A 20694-nucleotide genomic window follows, 5' to 3' on the forward strand; every position below is an offset into this window, starting at 1 on the left:
ATCCAGCTGCAAGGGGGCAGGATCTGCTGACCGCAGGAGGCTGACCCTACAGTTGTTTTCTTTAAGCCTTAGCCTATCTGTGCCTTCCACATGTACCAATCTTAAAACAAGTTAGCTGTGCATGCCTCTTCCAAGTTAACATATAAGATGCTGTATTGCCACAACAAAATGGAGAACGATCTAACCAAATTGGTATCCGTGGTTACTCTGGCTGCCTTTTCACCGACAAAACCATACCGATCTACAGCCATGTAGACCACTATTATTGTTTCTAAACATAAGATAATGTCACTATATTAAGCTTACATGGCAGGGCAGATGGCTTAATGGGGCTGTTTCTAGTCAAATGAATTACTTTCTAGACACAGCTTGCACAATATCTTGAAGCATGTATGCTCTGTGGCTTGTGGGCCATGAAAAGAAGAAATAATTGCTAACTACATATGCCACTAATTGAATATCTTTCTTCTGGAGTTTTTGATTCTATGCTTGCTGCCTCCATACTTGTTCTTTACCTGGGTTAGGAGCAGTACTAGACAGTCCTCTCACACTGTTTTGGGTACTCAAATCTGTAAGTGTGTACATGCACAGATGATCTTGCATTTGTCCTGGCTGTTAATTTGCACATAAATTTGCCATGAAAATTGCTTCTTAATACTCCAGATGTATCTCGTGCTAGTGTAAGTCTTAGTGATACTGGGGCAGCTTTTCCTACACATGAAACTGTTTTGACAACATGCTGGGAAGCTTTGTGGAACATCACCATTGCCTGAAATGACAAAAATTCCATCTTCTATTCCATCTTGTATCATCTAAACTGTTGTCAGAGAAAGCTGTATTTTAATTTGGCAATCTTGTTTAAACCTTAAACACTTCAGATAAAACCTCAGATTCTGCCATTGCTACCAAATGCCTGTGAAATATTTTGTCCAACTATCTCTGTCTGCTAGAACATAGGATAGCTAGAGTACCTTGATCTTGTTTTACTAAAAACAGGGGAACTGATTGGTAAAGTGATCAACCTGATCTCATAGAAGTGAGAGCATCTAGCCAGTGGCAAACTGAAACTCAGGAATACAAGTTGAGAGACTTGTAGCTCTAGCAGGAGCTGACATAATAAAGCTATCTGACCTCAAAATTTCTGTGGTGAGTTTTTGTTCAGAATTTTGTCAGTGGGTTCTTGCTTTCTATGATCCAGGAATAAAGTGGAAGTGTTCTTTAATTCTAGAAATTATTTTTAAAAGAAAACCATAACTAATAGCTAAAAATTACATATTCAAAATGTTTTTCCATACCTGTTTTGGGAGAGAGACATAAGTCTCCCTTCAAAAAAGTGCGTGTACTCTTATATTCAACTTCTCATTTTTTTTTCATTTAGTGGCTCTGTACGTGTGCTCTTGCATGTGAATTTGTCTCTGGTTTCCTGCAGTTCTGAAAAAGATAATTTTTCTATATTAGACTTTCTGCTGTTTCTCTCACCCCTCTGTGAATTAACCTTATATCTTCATTGGCTGTGGTATGAATTTCCTAGTCCCCTTTTTGAAAGAATGTCTGAAATCCATACTGCTGTCCCTTGCCTTCTGTGGCAAGGCAGAGAAACAAAGTAAAGGTCCTGTCCCTTCATGACCTCCAAATGATGTTTAGAAATGGTTAGAAGGTCACAATGAACTGATTTCTGAGCAGCTTGCTGCATGTCTGTTCAGTGGAAGGGAGCAAGGCCATTCTGAGAGTTACAGGTTAAGTGCTCATTTCTCTGATCAATATGTTTCTGAACATGGACCCAGCTCAGTGATTTACAGAACAGGAGTGATGTACTGGGGCAAGTACACAGCTCATGAGTCTTAGAAAAGCCCAAAAGGAAACCCAAAGTGATCAGACCTATAAATTACACAAATGAAGCACTGTCTCAGTATGATGGTGAGTTAAATGTAATTTAGTGCATAGCAGTAGCTGTTTGTATGATGAAGCAGAATAAGCATTATTGACAAAGACTCAAAAAGAGAAACTCAAATCCATTGAACTCATTTAAATTGTGATTCCATTAAAAGAGATAAGTGATGACCAGAGAACTTAAATTTTGAGTTTTTGATAAATGAAATAAGTTTTGGAAGAATGCCTCTGCAAAACAAATACCTTGTATTTTCTTCCCTGCCCCCTCCCATGCTGCCCTTAGAATATACAGATACACATGCTACAGTATGGCAGACTCATATTTAGATTTTTCAACTGTAAATTTCAATTATATTTGTACCTCAGTTCTGATTTTAATTTTAAGCATTTCTTAGACAAGGTAGTTAAAGAATAGGACTCTCAGACTTATAACCCAAACCAAAAAGGAAAAAAGAATACAAATGTTTCAGAATTTGAGAGGCTACTATCAGTTGCATGTTAGTAGAAAAATTCTTCTGTGAGAGTTGTGCAAGTGGTCAATAGCTTCTTGGCTTCCAGATTTTGACACCAACAGTGAAGGCAAGATAACCTAAAGCTACTTCTCACTTCGAGAGAGTTTTTCAATATAAACTCAAAACTGCTTTGCTAATCCTGCTACTAGAAGTAAATTAAACAAAAATCTGTTTCTTAAAAATTAAGAGTATATAGTTTTTGTGGTTTACCTGAAGGATAACTTGTAACTTATTTAGAGGTCAAGTTTGACAAGCAAATATTTGCAGGTACTTTCTAGATGCCCTGTTCTTACGATAGTTTGAAAGACTGCCAAGACTGGGCTGCTATGCAGAAGCATCTGTCACATAAACACGTACTCTCAGCCCAATTCTAAGTAGAGGACTGGTGGAGATGCTCATCTTGTAGGATTTTTTCTGACAAAGTCTTGATTAAATACAAGGCATAACCTGAATATGTAAAGACCAAAATCTGCTCTGTATTTCATCATTTTGCATCTGGTCAACTGCACGTGCTAGAAACGTGTGGTTAAGCAAAATCTAAAGTGTTCCACTTAGCCTGGACAGAATACAACAGTTTAGCCTACTCTTGCCTTCCCAGCCCATGAAGGATACAGAAGACTTGCAAAAGCCGATATTAGGGTAGTCTGCGTTAGTTCTCTCACACTGACTGTGAGCTCATGGAGGACAGGTACCAGAGCATCAGGAATATGCTGCAGAAAGTACATAGGTGGGAATCAAACTGGTCAACCCAGCAAAGTTTATGCCTTATCCAATTTTCTAAAGGTACCTGTGGCAGTCAATTTTGTGTCACAGTTTGTATGGTCTGTCAGGTGTAAAACACCATGGATAATCTTAAAAGCCATCTCCCTGCAGGAAGTGAGTGCTGCATCCCAACTTACGTGCTTCAGATGAGCACAGGTCCTGCAACAGAAACCAAGAGACCAGCCATAGCAGTATTTAAAGCTGCCTGCAGCACTAACAAGAATCTGTAGTTCCTACAGAGTGTACTGCAAAATAATGTGTTTAAGTTTTTTCTTGAGGATTTTGTGTATTTTTCCTCTACCAGGAGTGACATAATTAAATGACAAGTGAGCGCTGGAAAAGTTTATTTTAGACTTTTATAGAGTAAACTATTTTGTACCTAAAGTGGAAACAAAACTAAGGCATGAATAATAAAAAGCTTTTCTTTTACAATAATAATATGGTTAACAGACACTGTATGTCTTCAGGTGGTTTAGCTTTTGCCCCAGAGACCAGTTATATTGGTTATATAACAGCAGTCTGTAGCTTTTTTCTCTTTCTGAGTGAAAGTACCATACTTGGGTATTTATAAAAAAAAGCAATTACCTAATGTGAGAACTAGTCAATGTAAAGGGCAAAGGTTAGATGGGAGTGTGAAAATGAAAGTGAGAAAATAACCTATGGGGTATGGTGGGGTGGATGGACTTTGATTAAACTCCAGCTGCTTTCAACAAGTTACTGCTTGTAAGCTGTGCTGCAGTAATTGACCATGTGTATATATTAAGTCCACTCTTGTTGGAAGGCAGAACATGTTAATCTGGACTTCGTAGAGTCGACTGGTGCTCTTAATCTATATTAGGTGAGTGGCAGAATTGACATAGTTGCAGTACTGCCTGCACACTGCCTATAGAAAAAAAGAGGTGTAGGAGACGGACAGTGTGTTGGCAGGCAGCAGAACAGAAAGTAGAATTCATCTCTCCTGAGCTGTTCTGTTTTCAGCTTCAGATACCATAAAATTGAGTAAGACTGACTTTACAGGCTTGCACAGTTAAGTTTCAAGAATCTGGAAATGCATCTCCCAGAGATGTCATTCAGACCATGTCTTTCCCCTGATGGTTATTTAGGGTAGCTATAGTAAAGCATCAAAAAAACTCCAACCTGTGCTGGGATGGAAAGGTAAATGTGGCAGAATGTGTGTGCTTGCTTCAATATACACAGCGAAGGCCCAGATTTTTTTTCTCTTACACTGCTCTAGCCCCCTGGATTTGCTTTGAAGTAACTTAGAAGTAAATCTGTCTCTGAGCCTTTTTAAAAGTTATTAGAAATTTAGGAGTGTTTTACTGAGATTGCATTCTGGGTTTAGGAGAGAGGTAGTTTCTTTTGCTTTGTTTTGTCTTACACTTTCTGTTTAAATACTTGTAACTGTTACAAAGTGACCAACACTGACATCAAATGAGGAGACTGAGACTACAGCTGGGCATCACTGTGGTCACGGTCCCTTGTTAGTGCTGGAGCCCTGTCTCAAATCTGGTTGGGGGAAGCTTCTGCCTCTCTTTCACTGGCTTTGAAGTTGCATTGCTGTTATGAAATTATACTGTATAGGAGAGCCTATGTGCCTGTTTAAGTAAGGAGGGGAAGGGATCCTATAAGCAGGTATATTGTGGTTTGGGCTGTCTAGATGCCCACCTGGAGAGAGAGCTTAGGAACAAAATTAAGACTGAAATTCTGTTTGACTCTGAAATAAGAGTAGTGGAAGGATTTAAATGGGGAGGGCAGCTGTTATAGCCCCCAGTTGTACATATTTTATCCTAAAGCACCATTTGGTTTAATAAAATTTAGATCTAAGGCTGTCTTTAACCTATCAGTTTCTTAAGACTTAATTATAAAGGTTATACTTTCAAAGGACAAAAGCATTATTCATTGTCTGTTCATGTCTTCCAGGTTTATCTTGCAGATTATGGACTTTCCTACAGATATTGTCCCAATGGGAACCACAAACACTATCAAGAAAATCCTAGGAAGGGCCATAATGGAACAATAGAGTTTACCAGTATAGATGCCCACAAGGGAGTAGGTAGGTTTCTTTTTTTTATTTCAGAGGAGTGATTGCAGAATGAATAATCAGGCTGTGTGAGCTGATGTGTACAATAGAAGTAGCCTTGGGGATTGCTCAGGGTTGATCAGACTCTTGTGTGGTGACCTCTTCTTGTACCTGAGAGTGCTTCTCCAGGACTGGAGTGGGGAAGGGGGGACAGCATGTTTAAAACGGTAAGGCTGCTACTGGAAGGTGAACCAAGACACCTTAGGAAGAGCTTGCCATTAAACTGGTCCATGTTGGGATCACTGGTTTGCATTCTCTATACTCTGTAGAAGCAAAGGCAGTGTTGCCTTGTCAAGAAAAAAATGTTTGGTGTATGCACTGTCCTTTTACAGAGAGCTGTGCCTGAATGTTACCATCTGTGTTATGAGAGGCTATTACAAGATGACATTCCTTGTGCAAGGAGGAAAACCTGTTTTGAAGTCATAAAGTGTTAACTTTTTGAATCTTTTTCCAGTAGCCCTTCATATATCTTACTTATTTAAACTCACTTTGATGGTATTGGAAACACATTTGCAGGTAAATTACATACATAGTCCTTTTATTGGATATTGATTGTACTGCCTTGCATTCCAAGGCAGACTTAATTCAACAATTCCCTAATTAGTTAAAGTCATAACCTATGTCTTGTATTCATTTACCATTAATTAAACCTTAGCTGTTTATTACACTGCAGTCCAAATCCAATAGCAGACCCATAGAGCCATGGAAAAGGGAATGGGAGGTCAATATTGAAAATATATGGTGCCGAGTCCCACTGATGGCTGCATTGTTCACAATCAATATGGTCAATGCAACGCAACTTTCTTAGTTGCTATGTCAGCAAGACAAAAAGTCAATTCTAATGTTATGCTAGTGAAAAAAATGGTCATTATTGAAAAACTTTGACTCTTGCTACAAAACAGTTTTTGTTAACTTTTCTTTCTCCTCTTTCCCTCCTCCCTCACCCCCAAGATCTCTTAAAACAAAAGGAATAGTTTCCCACTGCCAGCTCTGCTAGTGTCACAAGTGATAGCGGTAGAAATTTGTGCTTGTTAATAGCTGCTGAACTGTTACCTTAAACTAATACTTTCTAATGAGTTTCAGTTGGCACAAACAACTGTGTATTATTGCTTTTTCTATTAAAAGGACCATTGACCATGTAATGTAGAGGGTCTTGATAATTTGCCGACGCTGTTAAAACCTGCAATCATTTAACTCTGGTCATTAGGAAAAATGAAATAAGACTGACAACTATTTGCTGTTAAGACGATTGCACAATTTCACCTGCTGAAAAAAACTTTGTGGTGAAGTGGACATCTGTTTCAGACACTTCTAACCCTCTCAAGTGTACAGTGCATTTTCTGGATGTCTGAATGGTTGTCTTTCCTGGCACTGTGAACAGTGTGGCCATGTACCAGTATTTGATGTGAACGCTGTTTGAGGAATAGGTCTTTGGGATTTGGCAGATGGCTAGTTGTGGCAGCTAGCTTGCTTAGTGGAGAGGTGTCTGTTAATGGCTATTTGATTATAGGACAGATAATTTCTTTTATTTGAGGGAGTAGAGAAATTGTACAGACTTTGGTGGCAAAAGGTGTGTATATGCAATGAGTCACTGTCCTCTGCAGTCTGTGGGTTAGAGTACCCTTATTAAGCCATGGTGGAATTGGTGAAAAGCAGAACCAGAGAAGGGTGACAAAGCTGGTGAGAGGCCTGGAATACAAGCCCTGTGAGGAGAGGCTGAGGGAGCTGGGGTTGTTTAGCCTGGAGAAAAGGAGGCTCAGGGGTGACATCATTGCTGTCTACAACTACCTGAAGGGAGGCTGTAGCCCAGTGGGAGTCGGTCTCTTCTCCCAGGCAATCAGCAGCAGAACAAGGGGACACAGTCTCAAGTTGTGCCAGAGGAGGTACAGGCTGGATGTTGGGAGGAAGTTCTTCCCACAGAGAGTGATTTGCCATTGGAATGGGCTGCCCAGGGAAGTGGTGGAGTCACTGTTCCTGGAGGTGTTCAAAAACAGACTGGATGAGGCACTTAGTGCCATGCTCTAGTTTGGGGGTCCTCAAACTATGTCCCACAGGCCAGATACAGCCCCCCAGGGTCCTCAATCCAGCCTGCCGGTATTTACAGAACTCCCCCCCCACCCCTGCTGGGGATTGGGGGGGAAACCAAGCAGCCACTTCCTGCCACTTAATCTGCTTGCCAGCCCCCAAGCACTCACCATAACTGAGCAGGAACCAACCTTTAGTCTGGCTCCAGACACTACTGGTCTGGAACCAAAGTATAGTCCGGCCCCCGACAAACTATAGTCTGGCCCCTGACAATGTCTGAGGGAGAGTGAACCAGCCCCCTGTTTAAAAAGTTTGAGGACCCCTGGCCTAGTTGATTGGACAGGGCTGGGAGCTATGTTGGACTGGATGATCTTGTAAGTCTCTTCCAACCTGCTTGATTCTATGATTCTAAATGTTCAGAAAGAGAGCTTATGCCATCTTACACCTGACAATAGTTTGCTTGTTAATAGCTGCAGTTAGAAAATCTGAAGATTTTTCTCGTGCTTCTCTTGGAAAATTCTGCAGAACATAATATCTGGTATGTTACAGAGACTCCAAACTATTCATGTTGAATGCCTCAGATCTGTCGTAGAATCATAGAATGGTTTAGGTTGGAAGGGACCTCAAAGATCATCCAGTTCCAACCCCCTGCCATAGGCAGGGACACCTCCCACTAAAACAGGTCATTCAAGACTTTATCTGACCTGGCCTTGAACACCTCCAGGGAGGGAGCATCCACAACCTCCCTGGGCAACCTGTGCCAGTGTCTCACAGCCCTCACTGTGAAGAACCCTTTCCTAACATCAGGTTTGAATCTCCCCTCTTCTAGTTTAAACCCTTTACCCCTCATCCTGTCATTACAAGGCCTTGTAAATAGTCCCTCTCCAGCCTTCTTGTAGGGCCCCTTCAGTTACTGAAAGGCTGCTATAAGGTCTCCTCAAAACCTTCTCTTCTCCAAGCTGAAGAGCCCCAACTCTTGTCGTCTGTCCTTGTAGCAGAGGTACTCCAGGTGGGGTCTGATGAGAGCAGAGTAAAGGGAGAGTATCCCCTCCCTTGCCCTGCTGGCCATGCTTCTCTTGATGCAGCCCAGGACACAGTTGCTGTCTGGGCTGCATGTGCACACTGCCAGGTCTTGATGAGCTTTTCATTAACCCAGACCCCCAGATCGTTTTCCTCAGGGCTGCTCTCCAGCCAATCACCACCCAGCCTGTATCTGCTTGAGATTGTGCTGACCCAGGTGTAGGACCTTACACTTGGTCTTGTTGAATTTCATGAGGTTGGCCTGGGCCCACCTCTCTAGCCTGTCTAGGTCCCTCTGGATGGCATCCCTGCCCTCTGGCAAGTTGACTGTGCCACACAGCTTGGTGTCATCTGCAAACTTGCTGAGGTGCGCTCGATTCCTCTGTCCATATCGCTGACAAAGATGTTAAACAGCACTGGTCCCAGCACTGACCCCTGAGGGATGCCTCTTGTCACTGGTCTCTAGGTGAACATTATGTCCTTGATCACCATTTCCTGCATGTGATCATCCAGACAATTCCTTATCCAGTGAGTGGTCTACCCATCAAGTCCATGTTTTTTCCAGTTTGAAACCTTGTAACCTAAATCTTCATTAAGGTTCCAGTTCCAACTTGCAGCAAATCTCAACATCTCAGGGAAAACGTGCATCTGCAGTGACTTCTGTCAGATTGCATAGCTCCAGGTGGCAGAATACAGCAATTGGTTTTCCTCATTTCTTGTTACGAGGTTTAGAGTATGGAGGTGTTTCGGTATATGTCGTGGAGGGGATTTCTCTATTCCTCCTCTGTTAGGGGGAGGTGTTTTTGTTTTTTTATAAAATTATTTATTAAAATTAATATTTACAAATTTACACCACCCCCTACCACTGTGAAATCAAGTTTGTTTGCAAGTTTGTGAAAATAGCTTTGGGATATATTTACAGGGATTGATTATTAAGTGGAAATATCAAATTATTAACAACTCTAGTGTTTGCCCAGCAAGGGCTGAAACTGTGTGTACTCTTTAGATAGAGATAACTTACATTACAAAGGTATTAAGGCTTACTTAGGTGTGATGCTCTTGAGTATTAATCATTAATCACCCTCCTGGGATTCTGTTTCAGCGTGTGCCCAGTGCTTGGGGTCTTTGCAGCTGGAGTCTGTCCTGGCTTGTAGGGATGATAAGGTTTCCCAGTCTCTGGGGTAACAGGATTTCTCTAACCTTGTCTCCTGGGGTGAAGCCTCGGTGCTGTGGCTTCTGGATGCTGTGTGTGTCTAGGGATAATCATCTGGCAGGAATTCCCAGGTGCAGGAGAAGGATTTGTCTGTGTAGCCTCTGACACGGTCTCACAGCTAGCAGGCTGCATTTGCAGGTTTGCAGACCATCTGGAGAGGGGTCTGCTGGCTCTGGGTCTTTCCAGAGTTGTAGAATAGCTGGCAAGCAGGGTCTGTGCCGTGCTGCATGGAGACGAGCTCCGTAGATTAATCAAGATAGCTCTAGGCTTAGGCAGGGGGTTCTTGGCTCCCCATATATGTATGGTGCAGGCATGAGTGTGCTCTGCTTCTCAAAGGATTCACAGGTAGCTTGACTGCGCCTTGAGATCAATGCATGAGGTCTGAGCCTCTGTAATGCTTGCAAGTGAGTAAGGCCTGATCCTGTGTCTAGGCCATGCAAGCAGGTCAGGGCAGCAGGGTACTGCTGTGGATCAGAGCTGAGTCTGCATGCTCTAAGCTTCTGAACAGTTTGAACCTCTGGACCGTCTGACCACGTGGTGCTGCTTTGCACCCCTCTTTATGGACTCTGGGCTGAGATTCGTGGCTTGTTGGACATCTAAAATGACCAATCAGGTTGGCCATAAGCCAAACCTTGCCCCAATAGGCAGTAAAGACATGCCTGGACCTCCCTATAGGAGATTACCTGGGTGGACCTCAGGGGCACATGGGCTAGGCATGTGTGTGTTACACAATTTGTTTGCTGCCTCATGGATTCTGGCAGAACAACATGTCTGGGCATGTAGAGGCATGGTGAAGCCTCAGTTTTGGGGCTGCTGCCCCTCCACCACAGTATACTGCAAGATTTTTTCCACACCTGGAGCAAAGGATGACTTCTGTGCTCAACAATTCCAAGTCATGATTGAGGTTCAAAGCATTCTCATGTACTAAGGGAGGTGGGATGTTTTTCTGGAAAGCATTTCAAGATTGCTCTGCTGTTGGCAACTGAAGCTGCATAGACAGCCTTTGTTCTGATATTGCCCTGCTTTTCAGAGTGGAGTTCTTCTTTATTTCAGTGCTCTTGGAATACAGTTCTAATTTTTAAATGTTATTGTCTATAAATAAGATCCTTTCCAGAGGGCATTTCCTGAATGTATGTAGCAACACAGACATCTCAAAACCCCTGAATGGTACCAGTCGCTGTATCAAGATAGACAAATGAGAACATTCTGACTTGCTCACAAAGTAGCTACTTGAGTATAAACAGACATCTGAGGTACGTGCTGAAACTTAAACCAAAATTATGAATTTATTGCTTCCAGAAGTGCTTGTTGGCAATGCTTGAAGATGATAACCTCCTTGCTTAAAGCAGATCAAATGCAACTACTTCCTGTTAATTTAAATCGGTACTGATGTTTTCCTAGTTGAATCAAGAGTTTAACCCAGATACACACCTCTTTATTCCCCAAGCTTTCCATGGAGTTCATCATTTGTAGAGGTTATACTGTACACTGAGATCCAGAAAGTTTCCTGCCTGCATGGTAGTGTTTTTGGGTGGTAGGGTTAGTCATTATTCTGACAGCCTCTGGTAAGGGCTGAGTCAGATGCGCTGTTCCTGCTGCAGTGGATGGTGAATTGGCGCCATCATACTAGTTGCTTTAGCACATGCTGGCGTAAACTCATAGTGCTGGTGGCTTTGACATTGTGCTGGAACTGAAGAGGAATTTCCCCTGAGCTGGGAAAGGCTGGGAGCAGCTGTCCTGCCTCATGTCTTTTCATGCTATTTTTGTCTTAAGTTTTGCAAGGCACACTTCTGCTCTGCCCAGTGTGTGTGGGCCTACAGGCTGTCTCTTCTGTGCTGCAGTGCTGTCTGGGGACTTTCTGGAGTTTTTGACTGTTAGCAAATATGCATCTCAGTCTCATGTCTAGAGTTCACTGTGAACCAAGTCAGGGCCCAAGTTGGGCTTTGCCACAGGATCTGGCCCACATCATCAATATTCTTGTACTTGGTGGCTGGATCTCTACAACCACTGTGTGGTTGGTTTTGTTTTTTTTAATTAACAACATTTTTATTTTGGTGCAAATACTGTGTGGCAGAACTGCATTGTTAGGTTAATGTAGTACTTGAGTGTATTCATGGTATTAATTTTTAAAGACCATACTGTATAAACAGTATTACACTTTTGTTTGTTGATTGCTAATTAAAGAGAATTATATCTGCAGAGAGTGTACATTTAAAAATTTGTTACATATTGTTAAAAAGTAATATTTGGATCAATGCCTCCTATAGATTTTTGTAGCTTTTTCTACTCACTGAGGCGTGCAGTCAATACCTAATTTCTCTGGAGATATACTGTGCTTAACATATTGAGTTTTTTTTAAATACTCTAGTCCTGTGCACCGAGTGCATAAGACTAGTTTTAATTTGCTGTCATTGATGAACATAAGAGTATGAACTGTCTGTGCTGAATTCCCTTCAGCATGTATTTGTGTTTGCCATAGATATAAAGATGATTCCCCTCTTCCTTTTGATATTTTGCAGTAACTATTAGTAGTTTTATCATCTCGCATTGGGTAGAGGAGCAACTGAAATCATAGAATCAACCAGGTTGGAAGAGACCTCCAAGATCATCCAGTCCAACCCATCCCCCAGCCCCATCCAGTCAACTAGACCATGGCACTAAGTGCCTCATCCAGTCTTTTCTTGAACACCTCCAGGGACGGTGCCTCCACCACCTCCCTGGGCAGCCCATTCCAATGGCAAATCACTCTCTCTGGGAAGAAATTCCTCCTAACATCCAGCCTATACTTCCCCCAGCACAACTTGAGACTGTGTCCCCTTGTTCTATTGCTGGTTGCCTGGGAGAAGAGACCAACCCCCACCTGGCTACAGAACTTGCAGAACTTATAACTTTCGATAAACTTAAGGGTAAGTAGAATGTCTAGTGACATTTGCCTCAATTCAGCCAACTTTTGTAGCTGGTCAGAGATGATTTCATCAAGCAGAAGTATTTATTTTAATCTCCTGTCTTGGACAAGGCAGTTGCAGCTACTCAATGCAATATTTTGGTCAGCTCTTTGTGCCACTCACATGAGTTGTTGCATTGTGCACTATTGAGGCCCATCCAAATGCCTGTATGCTGTGCAGGCAGTGGACTGATTGTAGGGAAAGCTCTGCAGTTCTTGTTCTTCTTTTCTCCACTGGTCTGACAGAACTGTTACTGTTTGATATTAAAGCCACAGCTCAGTGCTCGTCTATTTTCCTTTTCTTTCACATGCAGTTGGCTAGAATATATGCAGGGTTCATTCTGTGAGGAAGGATGTGCAAGAATATAAACACCTATGTTTAGAAGCATACTCTCTTCTGATCCCTCATGGCTTCCAGAGAACAGAGCTCTAAATGGCTCTGGATCAAGAGGTTTATTTGGCGTCTGTCCATGTGTAGTTAGGATTCAGAAGGAGCCTGCTGGATTTTTTTTGTCAGTCAAATGAGTTATTGATTTGCTGCAGTTTGATACGTGTTTCTCAGACTGTGTGCAGGACAAAATGTAAATCCTAAGAATAACAGGAAGATATAACTGTTATGGCAAAAGATGGGTGGAACTATTGCAGTGCAAAATAAATAAAAAGACCTTTTTTTAATCCAACACTCAGAAACTAAGTGTGTACCTGGCAGAAGAGGGAGCAGGTGGTCGTTGTAAGTGAAGGAAGAGTTTGGTTTAGCAAGGAAATGGTTGAATAGGTTCCTATAACCACCTTTAAAGGCTTGTTCTGTTCTGCCAAGAACGTTCAGAAGCAACACAAGTAAGATGTGCATTAAGACTTTCTAGCACAACTAATGAGTATGGCTGGGAACTGGCTATTTAATTGTGGTTCTCATTCTCTACACCAGGAATTTAAAACAAAATGTCAATTTCAGAGCTGCTTGTCAGCCCCTTACCTTTCATGATTTGTTTTCTTGGCACACAAATGTGACAGAAGAGTGAAGTTTCCTGCTGTTGCTCTCCTGCCACATGTTCTTCTTACTGCAGGCTTGAAACCTTTTATTGCCGGTCATGTACCTACACTTCTTGTCATGACCATTCTGTCTCTGATCTAGATTTCGTGATGAAGTTCCCTTTCATCTTCCAGCCTTTCCACTACATAAATTTCTCCCCACCAAATCAGGACCCCATCCCTCTTCCTTTCAGTACATCCCATTCTACCAGTCCCAATGATTATTCACTCTGTGTTCAGAGGAGAACCCTGCTGGCTGCACCGTTCTGTTGCTGACCCAGCAGAGCACATGCAAAAATGAGGAGGCTCTGCAGTTAGATTCTGCTGGTCAGTGGATATATGTAACTGCTTGTCTGGAGGTTGCTGTGCATTTGTCTGCACATCAGGCTGTCATGGTTGTCCAGGACACCTCTGCTATTTTGAAGCGGTTTGAGGACCACAGTCTGGGACCTTCTGGCCTGCAGGACTTGTTAGCTGAGTGTGCTCATGAATGTGGCCACAGCTGGACAGCGGCAGTGATATTGCTGCTTTTTTGCGGTTCTTGAGGTGAGTTATTCAGCTACTGTACTGGGCCTGCATCCTATGACTCACAGGATAGAGCTTGAGGTGTTGGCTGGTTCCCAGCTTTCATGCTGTCTTTGCAAGGTCATCAGCTCTCAGGACTGTGAGGTCAGTGTTGTTGGTATGGCACCTTCCAAGGGAAGGTCAGTGCTGGGGAGAAACAGTTGTATCCTTCCTGTGAACAGCTGCAGGCTCTCCTGCCAGCTCTGCAGCATATTTCGTGCCAGTCAGCCATGTCACCAGCTATAGAACCCCAGTTTATGAGCTGACACAGGAGAAGTCACTCATTGCCATGTCCCAGACTGAGTTCTCTGGAAGAGTTGTTGTTCAGTTGTTAAGACACAGTTGACCAGTGTGGTGACACTGGATCTTTCGTTCCAGTATTCTGTAGTGGTCATTATTGTCAGTGAGTACTTCAGCAATGTGCCAGGCTAATGATACAGAACTGTATGTGATGGGAAGAGAGATTATTCCTGGCTTCTGCTGGCAGTTGCCCTGCCAGAGACTTGGTAACTCTGTACAGGGTGGCCTCCAATGTTTTTCCTGCTATTCAGTTAGTCAGGCTGACTAGTGCCTTAGGGAAGTGATGCTTCATTATTAGCCTTTTAGGTCTTCGCCTTTCCCGTCTCTAATACAAACACTGATTTTTGACAAGTCTTGTATTTGTCTTGTTTTTTATCATCTCAGCCTAAGTTAAGAAATGCTGTCACTTTTAGTGCATTTATTAAAACATTGTAATGATACATTTTTAACATAATTCTGTTTCTCCATGGTCATGTTAATGCTCCTTTCTTTTATGGGCTTTAGGTTTAATACCTCTGCTATGAGTTCTCTTTGTGAATTAACATGAATTCATACACTGTAGTGCCAGGGAGAACTGGAGGTTCTGCTGCTTGTAGATGCAATATTAGCAACTAACATAATCCCTTTTATGAAAAGCTTCCAAGGTAAAGAAATACAAATGGTGAAATTATAAGGTAATAGTGCTAATTAAAAATAATAGAAGAACATTTAATTTGTCACTGGTTAGTCTCTTAGGTCTTTACAAAAGGCTGGAGAAAGTTAATTTATTATGGGCTGTAGAGGAAAACTCCTATTTTTATGAGTTTCGGGTGAGTTCTTGGGAGCAGTGTAGTTTTGAGAGTATCTTGCAGCCAGTGTGATATAATTTACGATCTATTTTGAAATACTAATTTGAATGTACATTAGGGCTCAGCTGCCACATCCTGTATACAGAGATACGAACCACATTTCCTTCTCGGGGTGAATTGCTTCAGTTTTGTTTAGTTAACGTTGACCACTGTGTCTGTTTGTTTGAGTGTATCTGGTGTATATAAAACTTAGTATGTCTAAATTTGATTTCACTGATGTGGTTGCTAGTTCTTTAACCTCGGTGTGAATTCCCAATTTATTTTGGCAAGTTTAAAGACAGAATCAGGCCTCAAACCTTCAATTAAACACATATGGAGCATGTTAGCAATATTTTATTCCTCAAATAAGTAGTATTTAATAAGAGACTAATAGTAATAATAAAAAATCATGGTTAATAAAAAAAGAAGAAACCAAGTATCTATTGAAAAAGAAAGAAAAAAAACAACAAGTTTTTAGTCTACAGAGAAGGAAGAGAATTTAAATACTATTTTAGATATATACTATTACAGCAGCTACAAGTTATCAAGCAGAAATATTTTATTTTTCCATGGCTGTCACATTTAAAGTGAAGCCAGACTGACTTCTCTCAGCTGGTATTTATCAAGAATTGTATTAGCAGGTTTATTTTTGCAAGTAAACATAGAGTTGAAATTTATGTTAGTGCTTTATTTGAGGTGAAAATCTAATGATTCCATTGTTCATAAATACTACTAATTCATTAAAGTTTTGTTGAATGCCTTTTTTTAGCAAAAGGATCTAAATTATTTTGAGAGTTGTTGAAGTTAACATCTCTAATTCTGAGCTGATAAAAGTAGCAGGGAGAAACAGTAAGCTAGTGCAGTCAAATAATCAAACGCTGACACTTTCATGTGGTTCTATGAAAAACACATGTCAATGTCTTTATGTAGTTACACTTCAGTGACCTGGGCAATAAAGTGATAGGGGAGTTTACCATCTCTCTCTAAAACATTTCCCCTTTTATGTTTTGGTGATGTATGGGCTACTTACATGTACCTTACCTTTTCTTTTTTTCCCTAGCTGACTAGTGTGGCTTTAGGGATGTATCAGTAAAGTCTGTCTTGCATACAGCTCCTTATTTGTGATGGCTTTGCCCTAGTGTTAGTCAGGAAATGGCTGGAGGATCTGCACTGAGTGAGAAGGTAATTAGTCATGGCCAAGCTGGTAACTGTGAAGTAAACTTCACTCTCTGGAGGCTGTTTTGTCAGAAAATGAATTATCTTAGGTGAGCTTCTGAAATCTAATTGACTTAAAAATATATACAGAATTGTATCAATTAGTCCCTCAGTGGAAAAAAAGTGGTCTGTTGTATTTCTGACAGTTTTCCTCAAGACTGCTTTCTGCAGCCCATCATACACAAGCAGATGCCAGAAAAGCATTGTGTGAAAATCAGAGGATCTGCAATCAGAACTGCTGGTTTATCTGGCTCTAATCTGGAATTGCCATAGTGGCAGAAGGAGCTGTGAACGTGTGTATGAATGGAATTGTTCCACAGTTAGCAGGAGATTTATGGCTGAAGAAATCACTACAGAGCAGCAAGTGGTAGAGATTGTGTTTTCATTTTAATAAGAGAGCCAAGCCATGCATTAGGGTGTTTCTGAATCCAATGCAGAATATAAACTACACCCAAGGGATAGAGTAGCATTCTGTTAGTTTGAAAGGCCTCTAATATTCCTGTATTCTAATAGCAGTTAAGATAGAGAATGTGTAAGAACTAATCTACTTTTACAATAATGTGTGTTTGGTAACAAGAACCAGTTATGATGTGTTGGCACCACAGCTTTTAGCAGATGACTTTTTAAATTAAAGGATAAGTTTGCTGAGCGACTTTCTGGAATTTATTTAATGAAGTCCCATAAAATATGATATCTGTTTACAGCTGGATTAACAGCACTCTGCTCAACTACTAGTCTTCATGCTAGACAAAAAGTACCAAACAGATCTGAAATCTTCTTTCCTTTCTCAAAAGCGCAAATTCATTTTGGAAAGTGTAAATTTAACTTCTACATCTGTCTTCCTTTAATCACAATTAATGGTTTCTGGTTTTGCAGATTCCATGTGTCATTGACGTGGAAACTATAGGCTGCAAGTCAAATGTGTACAAAGAAATACTGAAACAATTCTGCTTGCTCCTTTTTTTTCAAGTTTGGTTCCTTCTAAATAGTAGTAGTAGCAATTCTAGTACTATTGCATTTTCCCCCCTTTTCTCTTGGAAAAGTCAATCTGTATATTAACTTTGGTTACCTGTTTCTTTGCCTAGATGATGTTTGGTGATGGGGTTCATTTTTTATTGACTTACCTACTGTATTCGTGTGCTGTAGTTAATTAATCTGTTTGGGGTGTGCAGAGGAAGTGTAAATTGTCCCTGAAGTACCTTCCTTTTTGGAAGTAGTAGTGGTAAAGTTACAAGGGACTTTATACAGAGCAAGTGTTTCTAGCTTGTCCTACAGCTCTAAACAAACAGCTCCCGGTACTTGTGAGCAGGCGACTTTGGTGTGTAGCTGTACACTAGATGGCAGTTTTGTCATGTCTTCCAAGTCCAAATAGCTCTGCAGGAGAACAGGAAAGGCCATCAGTGTTTAGTCTGCACTCACAGGGTCTCTGCATGACCAATGTGGACCCCATGGACTTCCTGGAACATGTGTTAGCAATTTAGCAGCAGACATTTATTTCTTTGTTTTACTGCTTGGCTCTTTGAGAAAGTGTTGGTACTCTGTTATGGGCTGTCTGGATCATGTCAGAGGCCATGGGGATCAAGTCCATGTGACAGGCCAAACTGAGGAAGGATGAAGTTGGAGGAGGTGAGGAAACTGACCCTTACTTCAACAGTAACAAGTCACTGCCTGTCTGTGGACTATGGCCAAATGCCGAGGAGTTTTAGGTCTAACACAGCTGAATAAACAAAACACTTTGCCCATTTGGCTTTTTTATATTTCATCGACACTAGTTCAGCCAAACTCTTTTCTATTTGCTAAGAAAAGGTTCTTTTTCTTCATCTTTTTTTTTTTCTTTTTCTTCCTTGCCTTTGCCACTCTCCCCATGTTTTAGCCCCATCGAGACGAAGTGACCTTGAAATCCTTGGCTACTGTATGCTGAAATGGTTGTGTGGGAAGCTGCCCTGGGAACAGAACCTGAAGGACCCTGTATCCGTCCAGACTGCAAAAACCAAGTAAAAATAAACCAGCACACACATGTACACACATGCACATGCATATCACCCTGCAGCAGTCTCATGACTTAACAAAACATGTCTGAGAAGGGCAGCTTTGCATGCTGTGGAATAGTACTTTGCAAGAAAGCTAAACAAATTTTCCCTAATTAAGGGAGATGTTAGAAGCAGTTAAAAATGTGAACTCTGTGTGCTTGTGCACATTCCTTCACATGTTGTGTATGTACTGCTGTAGAGTTGGTTAAAATTCACTTGCACCATGCCCAGTCAACTCGTCCGTGTATTCTTCTCATAGCCTTATTTAAAGAAACCATTTGTGAATATGTGCAAGCCTCACTGCTCATACAGAAGGTTGCTGTGTGTTTTCAGTAAACTTCATGGGTGCTCAGTGGAGATTGTAGTACACACACCGCTTAGAAGTTTTTCCACATATGCATTCAATTTATTTCACTTGCTGTAAGGTACTGTTTTGCAGAAGTTTTTTTTTAATGTAGGTTTTTAATATTCTCTAAGCCTACTGCCATTACAAACAATTAAATACCAAAATACTAAGGAACTTGATTAAAATCTTTCCCAGCATGACTCATCTTGAGCTTACTAAAGCAGCAGAGTGGGTTAGTGTTTTCTTTCTCTGCTTTTACAGTTGGGACTTGAGAGAGTTAATTGCATGTGGTACAGTATTGCCTGCAGAAAGCTATAGAGAAGAGTAGTTACCCATAAATGTAACATCACAATTGGAGAAGGCAGCAAACTTTTAAGTAGGGCAAGTCACCGCAGAGGTACACAATAGGGATAGCTGATCCACCGAAATCAATCTGCAAATTCAGTGTGGCATCAGCTCTCAGCTGAGAAAAAGGTTAGCCTGCAGCCTGTGGATAATACAGATTGCATCTGTAAATGTTGACATCCCATGTTACATTTAATATTTCTCCTTTAAAAGTTCTGATCATTACAGAACCCCCTGCAAGGTAACACTTATACTATTCAATGTTAAATCAATTTAATCAATCAAGCTGCTTCACTAATTCTTCCCGTGTGGTTAACCCTTAGATTGCAGAATGCCAAGCAAACCTGCTTTGAGGAAATCAACAGAAAATGATACAGATTCCGTTTATCAGAAATACCCTTTTAGTCTAGTGAATTGTGTTCTTGGTGTTGGGTAACTTGCCCAGGTTACTCCCTTTAATCTGACTTTTCAGTGCCCTATTTCTGATCCTGAACACCAGAATACTCAGTTGAGGGCTATTAGCCTGTGTACTCCATGTTCATGCATGTGAGAACACATCCTTTTACTCATCAGTGGAGCTTTATGGCTCTTCTAAACAAAACCTAAGAAACACAGCTAGACCGAACCAACTGATTTCACTTCACTTGGGGAAAGAGGGTTTGTGCAGCTGCAGGTTCCTACAGGTTCCAGAAAATTATCCTGGTTCATGTCTGCACCAGAATGAGAGCTGGTGATACTTCATCCCTTTTTAGAGCGTGGCTGATTGTGAGCTCCAGTGTCCTTTGCTGTTTCTGGATAGATAAACTACATCTGTGGCCCTGCCCTTCAGTTTATGAAGTGCATGAGACTTAAGGTTATTTAAATTCCCTTTTGTCCATGCCATACCTGCTTCTAAGTTTGACAGGCATCACCCAAATGCCAGTGAGCTGTGTGGCAGAAAGAACCTGGTGCTGACTGACTAGGAGGCAGACCAGAACTGTCCTTAAATTCTGAAATGCAAATATTAGGTTGAAATAATTTCAGTTTGAAGGATTTATCTTTTTCTTTCTACAAAGCTTAAAACATATGCAAAGAAAAATTTAAAGAGCAGTCTTTATTGTAAGTATGGTCTTGATGAAATCAACAGTCTCTAAAGACTTAATATAGCTGTCAAGAGATTTTAAGAGCAGTACTGTGAGTCATTTGCTATCCTGGAGATCCACTCCCTTTGGAATTGAGACTTGCTGTCTTCCTAAACCCCAAATGAAGAATCATTTGCTCCAAAACTACATTAAATTGTTGTGCTCTTACTATGTTTCAGATTTAAGGATGAGCTCCCAGATTCATTGTTGGAATGGGATTCTTCTGGAAGTGGCTCTAGTAAGTGTATGTGCACAATGTACTCTATTGGCCTATTACAGAGTAATACTGAAGTGTCCTACTCTGTGGGAAGCTAAAGATAAGCAAAAGTAAAACAAATGTTAACAGTCTTCAATCTATAATCTTAAATGGTGCTCCTAAATTTTGCACCTTAAGGCAGATGCTTCACCACGCCTGAGCCTGTGCAGTGTTCCTGAGCTCTGCTCTTAGGACAGACTATAATGCACAAGAAG

General features: G+C 41.2%; 1 protein-coding gene across 12 annotated transcripts in view; it reads left to right on the forward strand.

The window, feature by feature from the left end:
* VRK2 (VRK serine/threonine kinase 2) overlaps window positions 1-20694 on the forward strand; it is a 64931-nt gene that overhangs the window by 20333 nt on the left and 23904 nt on the right. For 11 of the 12 annotated variants that reach the window (XR_010302805.1, XR_010302806.1, XM_064146049.1 and 8 more), the window contains 3 exons: window positions 5085-5217; window positions 18255-18375; window positions 20403-20467. Coding sequence is in view for 10 of the 12 variants with exons in the window: in XM_064146049.1 (XP_064002119.1) it covers window positions 5085-5217; window positions 18255-18375; window positions 20403-20467 (319 nt within the window). In the remaining 2 variants the exon portion in view is untranslated. The remainder of the gene's footprint in view (window positions 1-5084; window positions 5218-18254; window positions 18376-20402; window positions 20468-20694) is intronic. The other variant, XM_064146044.1, reaches the window with a different exon arrangement.

Source organism: Pogoniulus pusillus, chromosome 7 (genome assembly GCF_015220805.1).
Source record: "Pogoniulus pusillus isolate bPogPus1 chromosome 7, bPogPus1.pri, whole genome shotgun sequence".
NCBI lineage: Eukaryota > Metazoa > Chordata > Aves > Piciformes > Lybiidae > Pogoniulus > Pogoniulus pusillus.